This window comes from Carlito syrichta, unplaced genomic scaffold (genome assembly GCF_000164805.1).
Source record: "Carlito syrichta isolate Samal-C Ts95f unplaced genomic scaffold, Tarsius_syrichta-2.0.1 Scaffold302353, whole genome shotgun sequence".
Lineage (NCBI taxonomy): Eukaryota > Metazoa > Chordata > Mammalia > Primates > Tarsiidae > Carlito > Carlito syrichta.
Window position 1 is genome coordinate 163,091 of NW_007246449.1, and position 13,035 is coordinate 176,125.

The 13,035-nt window shown below is 46.4% G+C and overlaps 1 protein-coding gene across 1 annotated transcript in view; it reads left to right on the top strand.

Moving 5' to 3' along the window:
* Nucleotides 1-9,150: 9,150 nt before the first annotated feature.
* The window catches only part of KIAA1211L (KIAA1211 like), an 85,139-nt gene continuing 81,254 nt past the window's right edge, over nt 9,151-13,035 (top strand). Inside the window, exon 1 of the mRNA XM_021711535.1 lies at nt 9,151-9,435. Within this exon, the coding sequence (XP_021567210.1) occupies nt 9,362-9,435 (74 nt within the window). The 5' untranslated portion in view covers nt 9,151-9,361. The remainder of the gene's footprint in view (nt 9,436-13,035) is intronic.

Genomic DNA, 13,035 nt, shown 5'->3' on the forward strand with positions numbered 1-13,035 from the left:
TGGAATGATTTGGAATATTAGATGTCTTCACATAATGGGCCAAGTGTATTTCCATATTGTTCCATGTCCTTACTCTCCAAATGTGGTGTCTCAGGATTACAAAATAGGAAGATATTTATGTCAAACCAAACCAGCCCCCGCATCTGAATCACACACGGGTCTTTTGTCAGAGAATCTTACCAAATGGTTCAAATAAAATCAACTATTTGAGAATATTTTCATAAAAGTTCAGAAGAAATTTAGCACAGTGAAATACCTTATGAAAAGTGAATACAGGTTTGGTATCTGGTGACTACTCTCGTTAGTTTTTATAAGCATAGGTGATGAGGCTCACTTATTCATAAAATCGTCATCAAGTCCCTACTGTGTGGTACAAAGGCTACATTAGGGCTACAAAGATGAAAATAATTAACCCAACCCGGGCTCGGTGGCTCAGCCTGTAATCCCGCACCTTTGGGAGGCTGAGGTGAATGGATTGCCTGAGCCCATGGGTTCGAGACCCGCCTGGGCAGCGAGACCTCATCTCTACAATAAATCAAAAAATCAGCCGGGCGTGGTAGCACATGCCTGTAATTCCGGCAACTTGGAAGGCTGAGGTGGAAGGATCACCGGAGCCCAGTAGGTCGAGGCTGCGGTGGCCGGGAGCGGCCACTACACTCCAGTCTGGGTGACAGAGTGAGATTCCAACTCAAAAAAAAAAAAAAAGAAAATAATTAGCCCACAAAGAGCTCAAAGTCCAGGAGGGAGATATATAAACACCAATTTGTGGTGAGTGGGCAAGGGCTCAGAAGAAGGGTACAGGTTGCCCAGGGAGCTGGAAGATTTTTTAGGGCCGGGGTGGTGGTAAAAGTTGCTGCTGTGTGTGGATGAGGCAAAGGACGCACATTCCGTCAGGAAACAGAGTATCAGGCATGGTGGTGTTGCAGAAATGGAGGCAGTGAGGTGGACTGGGCCAGACCAGAAGGAGCTTCTGTGGTAGTGCCATTCATTTTTCTGGGTCACAAGTAGTTTATTGAAACTGAGTTTTGAAAACTAGGTTTTGAAAATATATTTTCAATTTTCAATACAGGTGATCCTCAACTTACAGTGGCTCATTCAACTTAGGATTTTTCCTTTGTAGGATGATGTGAAAGCCATAGGCGTTCAGTAGAAATCACCCTTCTCTTCCAATCTGCGTGGCAGCAGGAAGCCACAGATCCCAGGCAGCCATGCATTTGCAACTTACAATACTTACAGTGGGTTTGTTGAGACATGACCCCGTCGTAAGGCGAGGAGAATCTGCGTATGTTGGTCTCAGCTCAAACATGTTTCATGTCTTGGCTAAAACAATGTCTCCACACAGAAAGAAATTTGTGCCCGTTTTACAGACATTCATTTTTCAAAAGTAAAATACAGTCACGCATCACTTAACAACAGGGATACATTCTAAGAAATGCCTCGTTCGGCAATTTCATTGTTGTTTAAACACCACGGAGTATACTTACACAAACCCAGGTAGTATGGCCTACTTACACACCCAGGCTGTATGGTATAGCCTGTTGCTCCTGGACTACACACCCAGGACAGCGTGTGACTACTGAATACTGCAGGCAGTTGTAACATCATGATAAGTATGTACCTGAACATATCTAAATATGGAAAAGGTACAGTAAAAATACCATATAAAAGATTTAAATGTTATACCTATAGAAGGCACTTTCCATGCATAGAGCTTGCAGGACTAAATGCCAGATGAGTGAGTGAGTGGTGAGTAAATGTCAAAGCCTAGGACATTACCGTCCACTATTATAGAGTTTAAAAACACTGTACATTTAGGCTACACGAAATTTATTTTAAAAATAAGTAATTGTGCTCCCACATTACGATGGCTACACCATCACTAGGCGGTAGGAATTTTTAAACTCAGTTATAATCTTATGAGACCACCATCATATATGCAGTCTGTTATTAACCGAAACATCGTTGCACAGATGCATGATTGTAATAGAATGTCAGATATTAGAGTCCAAGCCACTTATATTACAGTTGAGGCCCAGAGAGGGAAGTGACTGGTCACAAGTGACTCAGCTCGTTAGTAGTTTGTGAGTGGTAGAGCCAAAGCGAGTTCCCAGTTCTACAGACTTACTGCTATTTCTACCAGCAGCAGTGGCAGGCTTCCAGCCAAAGACTGTTCTGAGCAGCTGGCAGTAAGTGGCTACATGGAGTACCATGCTGTGAGCAAGCCTGAGGATGATGCTGTGGTTGATTATTGATGTCTGCCAAGGGCAGACGATAGAAGCATGGCAACAGGTGTGCCAGGTGTTGCCATTTTGCCTTATCTTACCTTGTGGTGATGAAAATGAAAAATCTCCCAAAGCAGAAGCTGTGATAAATGATAACATCAATTAGATGTACAATACATTCATTTAAGTCCATAACCATTTATTGGGGTCCAACACATGGGCTCAGTGGTGTGAACACAAAGCAGAATTCCAAATAGGCTGGCCCTTAATAAGATCACAGTCTTAGGACAAAAGCCTTGTTCAGTAAGGAACTTTATTTAAACATCAATGGCTTACAACAGAGTGGGAAAATGTAAAAAATAATTTAACAACAGATTTAAACTCTCTAAGGTTTGTACTGGCTATCCAAATTATTTTTAAGTTAACTTGAAATGAAGACTAAATTAATGCCTTTTCAGTTACTACGGTGATTTTAGAGCTCAAAAGACACCCAAATATTACCTGTATTTTTACTCTCAATTTAAAACAAAGGCAAACAAATGGAGACATAATTTGTTTTCAATAATTGTATATTTGGTGTCCTCATATCTTCACCTTCAACTCCAAACCTGAATGTTCTCCAAGGTCAGGGAGATTGCTGGAACACACTGGCTTTTACTCCCAAGTCCAAGAAATCAGTTAGCAAGTTTGTGGCTTGACCTGGGGTCAGGCTGGCTGATAGAAAACCTGAGAGTTGACCAAGAGGGAAATGAACAGGCAAATGGGCCGCATTTCATGTGTTCTCCAGGTCCACAAGGACAAATTGTCAGTACCTGTAGCCTCTCTGTAATCAAATTTCCGGAGTGACAGCCTACCAGGGGCAAATGTGTAATATCATTAGCTGACTGACTCTGGTCGTGTTTGTTTGTTTATTTATTTAAGAAATGCAGACACTTCTCTGTGTGGCACCTCTTTATTTCTGTCTTTAGTGTGAAAGCCTATTTCCTTAGTCTCTTATAAGGAGTCATTTCCCAGTGATTCTTGACATCTATGTTGAGTCATTTATGTCTGTGCATCTTACTCATTAGGCCGCAAGGTTCCTGAGTGCAGTTCTTCTGCACAGAGCTACCAGCTGATAGGATGTTGGGTGACAGCCAAGTGTCCCAGGCGAGCTCTGTTCTCCTTGCTCTCTGTCAGAGATACTGGGGGTCTGCCTCACCACACCCGTGCAGAGTGACTGACAAACGTGACTGATGTCATTGGGGCATGCAGTGTCTGAGATGATAAAGCTAGGAGTTGCTGATTTTCTGGGCTGAATATCAGGGATCTGTCTTGTGTGAAGGGAAGTGGGAGTCCAGGCGTCCGATTGTGCCTTTGCCACAAAACGTGAACCTGAGTGAGCAGCCAAGTCTTTCTCTGCAGTTCGGTCTGCATCTGCTGAATGAGAGGCCAGACCACACTCTCTCCTGTGATTTGTGATGAACATGAGCCGAGGGGAGAGGGGACCGGAGTGAGGGAGTCGGGGTTGGTCATGCCTGCCCCTGACAAGGAAGTGCCTAACCCATGCAGCTGTGTAGAGTGACAAAGCCCTGCGGGAAATGATGTTTGCGTGGCATTCCTGTGCATGTTTGCCTCACAGTACATGGGCCCCAGGTGGGTGTGAAATGGAGAACACATTGTCTAACTGGGCCTGGGGGTGGGGGTGGAGCGAGCTTCGATGGGGTTGATTTTGGGGAGGAGGTCTTGCTTTCCTCACAGGTGTTTTGAGGGACAGGGTTGGGATGAATATAGGTTGCCTTCATGAGTTGAGGGTCTGAGTCAGTGACCCTCACTGGAAGCAGTGTCGAAGTGATCGGTAGACAGGGTGGGTCTTTTTTCTTAGAGAACACCAGCATCTTTGTCACCTGTGTCTTGGGCTACCTATAACAGTGAAATAAGGCAGTGACAGATGGTGACAATGGCGAACGGACTCGAGATCCGAACAGAAAGTAGTGCCAGCTGAGTCAGCATCCCATGCCCAGGGATCTTTCAGAAAGTCCCGACATCCCCTCATTTCCACAGCATGGATTACTGGAGGGCCTTGGAGAAGGTCACAACGCAGGTCCCATCTTTAAGAACAAGTTCTCCAATGCATGTTCTTTGCCTCCTGCAAGATAAGAGGAGTGTGCAAGAGCATGCTGAGGGTGGCTGGCCCCATAAGGCCCAAGTGGAGTGACTTCTGCCCAGCAGCACGTGTGGAGCCACCTACCAACTCCCAGCGAGGGCACTGCCCTCAGGGTTTACTCCGGTGGACGACGGCACTACATTCAACTGGAAAGAACTGGGAAGAACCGCTCATGTAGCAGGGTGATCTATGGCTGCTGTTTCTGTTTGGGGGTTTGGTTAGGTATCAGTGTGATCCACGATGGCTGTTGGGTTCTTTATAACAGCACTTTGGGATATTAAGCTAGAAGAGGATGTCAGTGTGGCAGGTACCACTTGTAAAAGTTCACCTTGAATAACACACAGGAAAGATTCTGAAGTTATCTAGTTCATTTCTGACCACTGTAAACAGCCAATCTAAGTAAGTGTCCCGTTGGGCTTTGGGGCAGTAACTGCTTGACTGCCCCTGCAACTGAAAATAACTTATCACTAGCAAAGCCACCTCTTGGAGTTATTTAAATGGTCTGGATGTTCAAAATATTACACGAGGGGAAACACATTGTGATGTTTTTAAACCCCACGAGGAAGCGAGGGTTAGGGTGACTCGTAGAGGCGTGAATCGGTTAAGTGGCACATTGTATGGGGGCTCCCCCAGCCTGTTTCCTGGCAGGCCCAGAGAGACCCCAGTTCTGCAACCCTGTCCCAGGCCCTAAGGTCGGGGGCAACCATTGCGGTCCCTGTGTGTGGGGTGTGCGAGAGCGACGCTAGAGGTAGTGGAGCCAAGAAGGGACAGAAGTTCTGGGCCAGCAGCCTTGGGCAGGTTGGTTGCCTTTCTTGCAGTTCAGTACTGTAAAACCCTATGGTGATGGTTACTCCTGCAGTTCTCTGTCGCAGAGACAATGTGGAGACAAACAAGGGAGCCGATGCAAAAGTACTTTGGGAAAATGACAGACACTGCTTCTCGTAGACACAGGCTCTTATTCCAGCAGCGGAGGGGGCAGGGCCTGACACTGAGAGTTCCTTCCGCGTGCCAGGCACTGGGTAGAAACTTACACGTGGGATCTGCTTTAATTCTCACAACCACTTAGGCGTGAAGTTTCCACGTTAGGAAACTGAACCTCAGAAAGGGAAAGTAACTTAACTCCAAATCCTCAAATTCCAGTCTATTTACATCACACTGCCTTGTCTTTAAAATAAACGATTGGAGCTTCTTCTAATTATGAACAAAATACATGGGCAGTCAGAAAACTTCCAAGCACAGAAAAGCACAACAAGAAAGTTTAAAATGTACATAAATTCATGACTCAAAGATAACTTCAGTTCACGTCTTTTTGTGGTCCTTCCTTTGTTCCTTCTATGCACTAAGATTTTTTAAAAATAAAAATGAGTTCTTACTGCACCCACTATTTTGTAGCACATTACTCATCAAAGAAAGGCCCATGGCGCTTCCTCAGCACCACCAGGGAGCTGGTTAGAAATGCAAGAAACTGCTGGGTACGGTGGCTTGTAATCCCAGCACTTTGGGAGGTAGAGGCGTGAGAACTGCCTGAGCTCAGGGGTTTGCGACCAGCCTGGGCAACGTGGCAAGATCTCGTCTCTACAAAAAGTCAAAAAATTAGCCAGACGTGGTGACGCATGCCTGTATTCCAGCTACTTGGAGGGCTGAGGTGGAAGGACCTCCTGAGCCTAACAGATGAAGGCTGCGGTGCCACTGCACTCCAGCCTGGGCAACAGAGTGAGACTCTGACTCAAAAAAAAAAAAGCAAGAATTGCAGGCCCCAGCCTAGACTTACTGAAGCAGAATCTGTGTTAAGCCAGCTCTTCAGATGATGGGGATGCATACTAACTTTTAGAAGCACTACTTCCTTCCACCCCTTGCAATGTGTTGTGGGCATTCGCCCATGTCAGTGACTATTTTCCTATGACATGATTTTTAGTGACTGTGTATCATTCCCTTATATGGCTATGTCCTGACACCATGATCAGCCTCCTGTTTATGCCTTCTATGGAGGGGCATTTCCAGGAACCTACTATGGGGAGTGCTTGGTTATCACCTTAGGACAAATTCCCCAGAAGTGGAATTACTAGAGCAGCAGGTTTGCCACATGCTGCTGGATTGCTAGCCCAGAAAGGATGTAATTTGACTGGCCACTCAGACTCTTGGCTTGGGTTTCTTAGGAGGCTGCTGCCATCATGGGTGAGAGCTCATACGTGGGTGGGGTACGGGCCTTACTTAATTGGAGTGTCAGGTTTTCACTGATTAGCACAGTCTTCTTGGACTGGTTACTTAACCTCTCAGATCCTCTATTTTCATGCCTGCAAAAAAGAGATGTACCATTTAGCTCACACACAGGTGGTTGTGAGCCTTAAATGAAGGTGAATAGAAACCATTGGACCTGGGAGATGCTACATTCTCTTTCCTCTGAATGAAATAAGCCCCAGGCCTAAGGGGATCCTAGCACAAAGCCTTTAGATTTGTTTGCATAAAAGATTTTCTGCTTATAAATTGCATTTTAATAGATACACATGGGTGTCATTGGTCTTTTAGGTTGGTTACAGGGAATGTATAGCTTGGTTACTTCAGGGAGGGCAAAGAAAGAAAATTACTGAGCAGTTTGCCTAAAATTGAGCAGAGACGTGAAATGTGCAAACCATGCTGTGGAGAACAGGTTGTGAGGTGTTGGAGGGGGCAGTGAGAGGTGTGTGCATGTGTGTGCGCATGCATGTGCGTGGACTGCATCAAGGCCTTTAGCATGTCTTGCCCCGCCCCCCCAGCTCTTCGGCAAACCTCTCAGTCCCTGGGCATTCATCAATGAGACCAAAAGACGCAACACTGCTTCTCCTTGTGGGGTTTATCTCAGTCTGAGGTGGTGTCTCGTTGGCCCACTGTCCTGGATCTTTGATACGTGTTGCCGGATTGCTAGCCCAGAAAGGATGTAATTTGATCACTCCAATTCTTGGCTTGGGTTTCTTAGGAGGCTGCTGCCATAATGGGCGAGAGCTCACACTTGGGTGGGGTACGGGCCTTACTTAATTGGAGTGTCAGATTTTCATTGATTAGCACAGTCATCTTGGACTGGTTGCTTAACCTCTCAGATCCTTGATTTCCCCACCTGCAAAAAAGAGATGTACCATTTAACTCAGAGGTGGTTGTGAGCCTTAAATGAAGGTGAATAGAAACCACTGGACCTGGGAGGTGTTCATTCCCTCTCCTCTGAATGAAATGAGCCCCGGGCCTAAGGGGATCCAGGACGTAGCCATATAAGGTGACACAGTGCTCAAGAGACTTCTAAGGGGCCACCGCAGCTGTGAGAAGGCAGGTCACATGACCAGAGCAGGTATAGTGGGCTTCGAGCTCAATCTAGCTGACTGAGCAGGTTGGAATTGCTGTTGTGGATCTTGTGGGGTTTGGCCTTCTTTGCCACTGGGCAGAGAGTCCTGGCAGCTGAGACACTCCTCAGAAGCATTAGCCCTGGGGCCCAGCCCCTGTCCCTTCAATAATCCACTCTGCTGTGTGGGTCCCTGCAGCACCTCCCAGGAGACAGGGGACTCCCTGGCAGGCTGTTGTTCCCGTCCACAGAAGGCTGAATTACTGGCAGGGGGACAACAGGCTTGCAGACTTTAACCACATACAGGGAGAGTGTGTATGACGACCTTCAGAGCACTCAATTATTGTCCTCCGAGTTCATCTCTGAACTCACTGCTTTCTTTTGTCACTGTCAAATGTGTTTTTATACTTCATTATTTAAATTGTGAGCCATTTGACTAGAACTCTATGTACAGTTGCCTTTTGGAAAACAAAAAAGCAAGCTAGCACATTTTAAGAACCATCTTCAGAAGTTGCCCTTGCTGCTGCCTGCTCCTGGGTTTTAGAAATACAGAATTGCACCTGCTGCCCAGAGCTTCTGTCAACACTCCAGACGTTGCCTGGCAACTGCTGACTATCCGGGTTGTGGTTGCAGCCATCAGACTCAGGACGAACTTGAGTCAAGGTGGAGTTGCGAAGCTGGTTGCAGGAGTCTATTATTTTGAAGTGGCAGCTGCAGGCAATCAGAGAGGACATCGCATCACCAGGGCGGGTGGCTTTGTCACGTGAGGAGGCTGGGTCACCTAGTCAGGCAAACTCAGTTGGCAATTTCTCTTGGGCAGGCGTGGTCTGAGCACCTGCCAGGTGTGGTCTCCAGCAGGGAGGGCTGGAAGTCCCATTAGTGCCACAATGAGTGGGGGTTAGCAGGTGCCTGGCTAATGAAGCATTTGGAAGTTCCCAGGAAAGTAGTTCCCAAAACATATCTAGGGCTCGAGGTAACATGTTGGGCCTGTAAAGAAAAAGAAAAAGAAAAATAAGGCTAGAGAGCGAGGGTGCAGGGACAGAGACAAGCGTGTCCCCTCACCTAGTCACTTGCTCTGCAGATGGCAAATGTACGTCCAGGAAAGCAGGAGGGGCTGTGTGGTTTTGGTGCTGGAATGAGAGCGGAGAGCCCTGGGCTTGGGTGTGTTTGGCTCAGAATCTGTTTCAGACTTTCTCAGCGTTAGGTCTTCTTTCTTCCTGGGACCTGCCCTCACTCGGGTGGGAAGTGCAGCCTCAGCCCGTCACTGCCCTTTGCCTGCTTCCATGGTGAGCGTCATAAAACAAAGCCTAGGCTTGTTATTTTTCATCCTCAGCAATTCAGCAGTGACTCCAATCACAGAAGGGAGGCAGGTGACGACGACTCCACTCCAACTCCCTGAAGAGCCAGGCCACCCCCACCCTTTGGCCTTCAGGGCTTGGAGTGGAAGAAGGAAGTGCCTGAGTTTCTTAGGCGGCTTTTGTGTGCCGGCGCACCTGCCCAAGGAGCTCTCGGGACGGGACCAGGAGTACAGGGTTGGCAGAAGCCCCACTTCTTGTGACCTGCGGGTGTTGCTGGAGGCGACGGGCATGAGAGTTCTTGCTGAGCACCCAGGGGTGTCCTGCGGGCCCTAGGCCAGTCGGAGGAGGACAGGAGGGCCCACTCTTCTTCCTGCTGTTAGCTTCCAGGAGAATGAAAGAACCAGAGGGTCATGCCACGCTCGGGAAGATGGCTGCCTTTTACCAGTGCATCAGGCCTGACCCCAGGTGGGCCTGCTCAGAGCAAAGAGGTGGTGGGGGGAGAGAGAAGGGAGGGGAGGCCATGATGCAATTACCAGGGCATGGGTGGCCACCATCCCCTGGGGCCGACAGATGAACCTTCAGCATCTATTGTCTTATGTTCTGGAACATTTATGACGTCCTTTCTTACAGACCTTGTTTATTTTGGTTTTGCTTTTTGTTTGAGAAAGCAGGATTTATTGAGAGGACAAAAAAACCTCCCAGAGTCGGAGGGGACTTGAGGGGGTTGCCTCCAACCTTGTTTTATCTCCTTAAATTGTGTAAATTCTGGAGCAGAATAACCATTTTCTTTGTTTTCTTTATGACACACACACTGATAGAGAAAAGAGGGAGAGAAGGGAGAGGGAGAAGGGAGGAGCGCTGAGTAAACAGAGCATTTCTTTCTTATTGTCCTATGCCTGCAATTTGATCTCCATGACACAGTTGATGTAGTTTGAGTGGTGAGAAGGCAGCAGAGGTCAACGTAAAAAGACATGATTCTTCTTGTGCCTAAATCTCAGCACCCAAAGGCTTGCTCTCAACTGACAGCCACAGCCCTGGGAGACGCCTGCCTGAACTCCCTGCACAGAGCCACCTTTGCCCCGCTGTAGGTGACTTTATCCCTGGAAGGTGTTTGAGCTCTCAGCGCATTTTGATTCTGTGCACAATGGTACAGAGAGAAGTAGAGCTCTGCTTGATTTAAATGTACTTGCTTAGCATAAATAAACAGCTGTGTGTTTCTCATACCCCAAATGGAAAATGCTTAATATGGCAGCCTCTGTCAATACAGGTCATTGTTACATCTGCATATCATCTGGGCTGGGTGGGCAGTCTGGGGAAATTGATGCTGCGTCTTCGGAAGGACCCACCCGCAACCTGGCAGTGTGGCAGTGGGAAGTCTGTGGGATGCTCAGGACGTTGGGGCAGACAGTCCGTTCCCTCACTTTCGTCTTTTGTTACAAAAGTGTAGCTCAACCGCTCAGGGCTTCCTTGTGAACACAGGGATTTGTACTGGACCAAGCCCTGTGCGTGTAAGTCATTATTATGTTAACTTTCATAAGAAATCTTTTTATTAATAATCCAACCTCAGTGTCTAGTTCTGCCTATTTTAAGTGGGCCAGGATAGAGTGGTGGTGTTATATCTTCTTGTTAATAGGTTTTGGAGGCTGGGCGTGGTGGTTCGGTCCTGTAATCCCAGCACTTTGGGACGCTGAGGCAAGAGGATTGTCTGAGCCCATGGGTTCAAGACCAGCCTGGGCAACTTGGTGAGACCTCGTCTCTACAATATATCAAAAAATTAGCTGGGTGTGGTAGTGCGCGCCTGTAGTTCCAGCTGATTGGAAGACTGAGGCAGAGAATCGCCAGAGCCCAGCGGGTTGCAGCTGGGGTGGCCGTGAGCGTGCCACTGCACTCCAGGTTAGGCAACAGAGTGAGACTCTGACTCAAAAAAAAATAGACTTTGGAGCATGACTTCTTACTAAAAACGAACAAACAACTCAGCTCTGTATCTGCAAAAATGCCAATTATATATGTAGCATTCTAGACAAAGTAAGCATTATTTTTGGCTCTATCTGTACATACACAGGAGGTGCCAAAAATGTATACACATTGTAAGAGATGTTATCTATGTATTACTTTTCAATACATGTTATCTATGCATTATTGTTCAATTCAAGTTGAATTGAATTATGGTAGCAATGTGTAGTATGACGTTCACTACTGTGCTTCCACCATTTTCTTTGACAGTCCTGCCTGTCACATGGTGACACTAGCATTCATTTGATTAATGCCTTTTGAGCAAGCATCATACTTAAAATGTGTATACTTTTTTTCTGGCACCCCGTGTGTGTTGTGTGTGTATGTGTGTGTGAGAGAAAAAAAGAGAGTGTATTGATCTCAATAAACTTATGAAGTTGAAAATAAGCCAGCCCTTGTAAAACTGTCCCTGTGCCCTGAGCTCACGGTTGTTCATGACATGAGCGTGAAGCAATCAGCATGAGGTACAGCTCTTACTCTGAGATTGAAAGTTTCCAAGTTAGCTGACATCTTTTCAAGATACTCCCCAGCGTTAGAATGAATTTATATTGTATTTCCCCAGGAATTATGCAAATAAAATTTCTAAAATAAGGTTATAAAGTTTGAAGCTCTGATACTTAGCTATTTTTAAAATAATGGTTTTGTAAAAGTCGAGAATAGATTTTTTTTTACTCTAATAACCTGAAAATGTCTAAACTAATGTTTTTCAGATCTCATATGAAAGCACTCACCTCTGCATGAGTGAAAACAGACTGCTCTTGTGAAAGCTGTCATGCATTGCAGTCTAATAAGACATGACTTTTATTCAGGTGTGTTCGGGTAGGCTCAGGCTGCCCAGGTGAATGTGTACATAGGCTCATCTGTGCATATGTGTGCACATACACCATTTTGGACAGCCACGTGCATGCCTAGCTAAGTAACTTCATTTGCCCATTTATAAGGATTCTAAATATCATTAAATCAACTGTTAGGTGGGTAATTTCCAGAAAACAGAGTTGTTTATGTTGTTATCTAAGAAAACATTTATATACTTTTAATAGTGTATCTTATAAAAGATCTTATTTATATGCTTATATGCTGATGGAATGAAACTGGGGTATTTCTTGGCAAAGAAGCAGCCTAGTGAGCTGTGGCCGACCGCCTCACTTTCTTCAGAGGCCCTCACTGTCGTCGCCCTGCCCATGGCCAATGGGAGGCGTGAGGAGGGAGCAAGACCTCTAAGCAGAGACCTCTCTGCATCCGTGTTCCTTTACTCCCAAACTGTGGGGGTTTCACCCATAGGGTAGGTGACATTTCAAGGAGGACACTGGACAAGAAGAGCTCGGGCTAAAGAAATGTGATCCAAGTGGCAGATTTGAAGGAAGCCTGCCCTTGAGACATTGATGTGCGAGGTGGCCTCTGGACCTGTGGATGGGTAGTTAATGCCATCTCGTTTTTAGCAGGAAGTGATTCTTTCACCTAGGAAGTGCTGCTAAGTGCTCTGCTTCACTCGTCCATTCATTCATTTCACAATATTTATTGAGCATCTGCTGTGCGGCAGCGTCATGCATGTAACCTGTTCTTTATCCTCGGAGTTAGTCTTCGAGTTTTACATAGCAAAAAAGGGGATGACTCACTTTTCCAGGCCAAGCCTTAGTTTAGTTAGCAACAACAACAAAAAAGATCAGCAGTAATTCTGGGACGTGAAGAGACTTCAAAACTTGACCAGCCGAGTTTTCTTTTCCTCTCCCTTCTGGTTCTGCTCAGCGCTCTGTCACTTAGCATCTGAGTATTCTCTGGTTTCAGCCCTTTGGTTATGAGATTTCCTCGCTTGCTTTTCTCTCATATGTTAGAGAAGATCTTTCCCTCCTCCCTGTCCTTCCTGACCGGTGGACAGAAGGGGTTTTACACATACCTAGTTGTACACTAAAAAGCAGGAGGTCTTCTGGCACCTTCAGGGATAACTGATTGGCTTCTGTGAGGTGTAATCCTCATGCCCCTGCCACTTTGGGATGAGTATAGCAGTTGAGTCCCTCTGCTCTTGAGGATAATAATATTAAGCAGCAAGCTGGC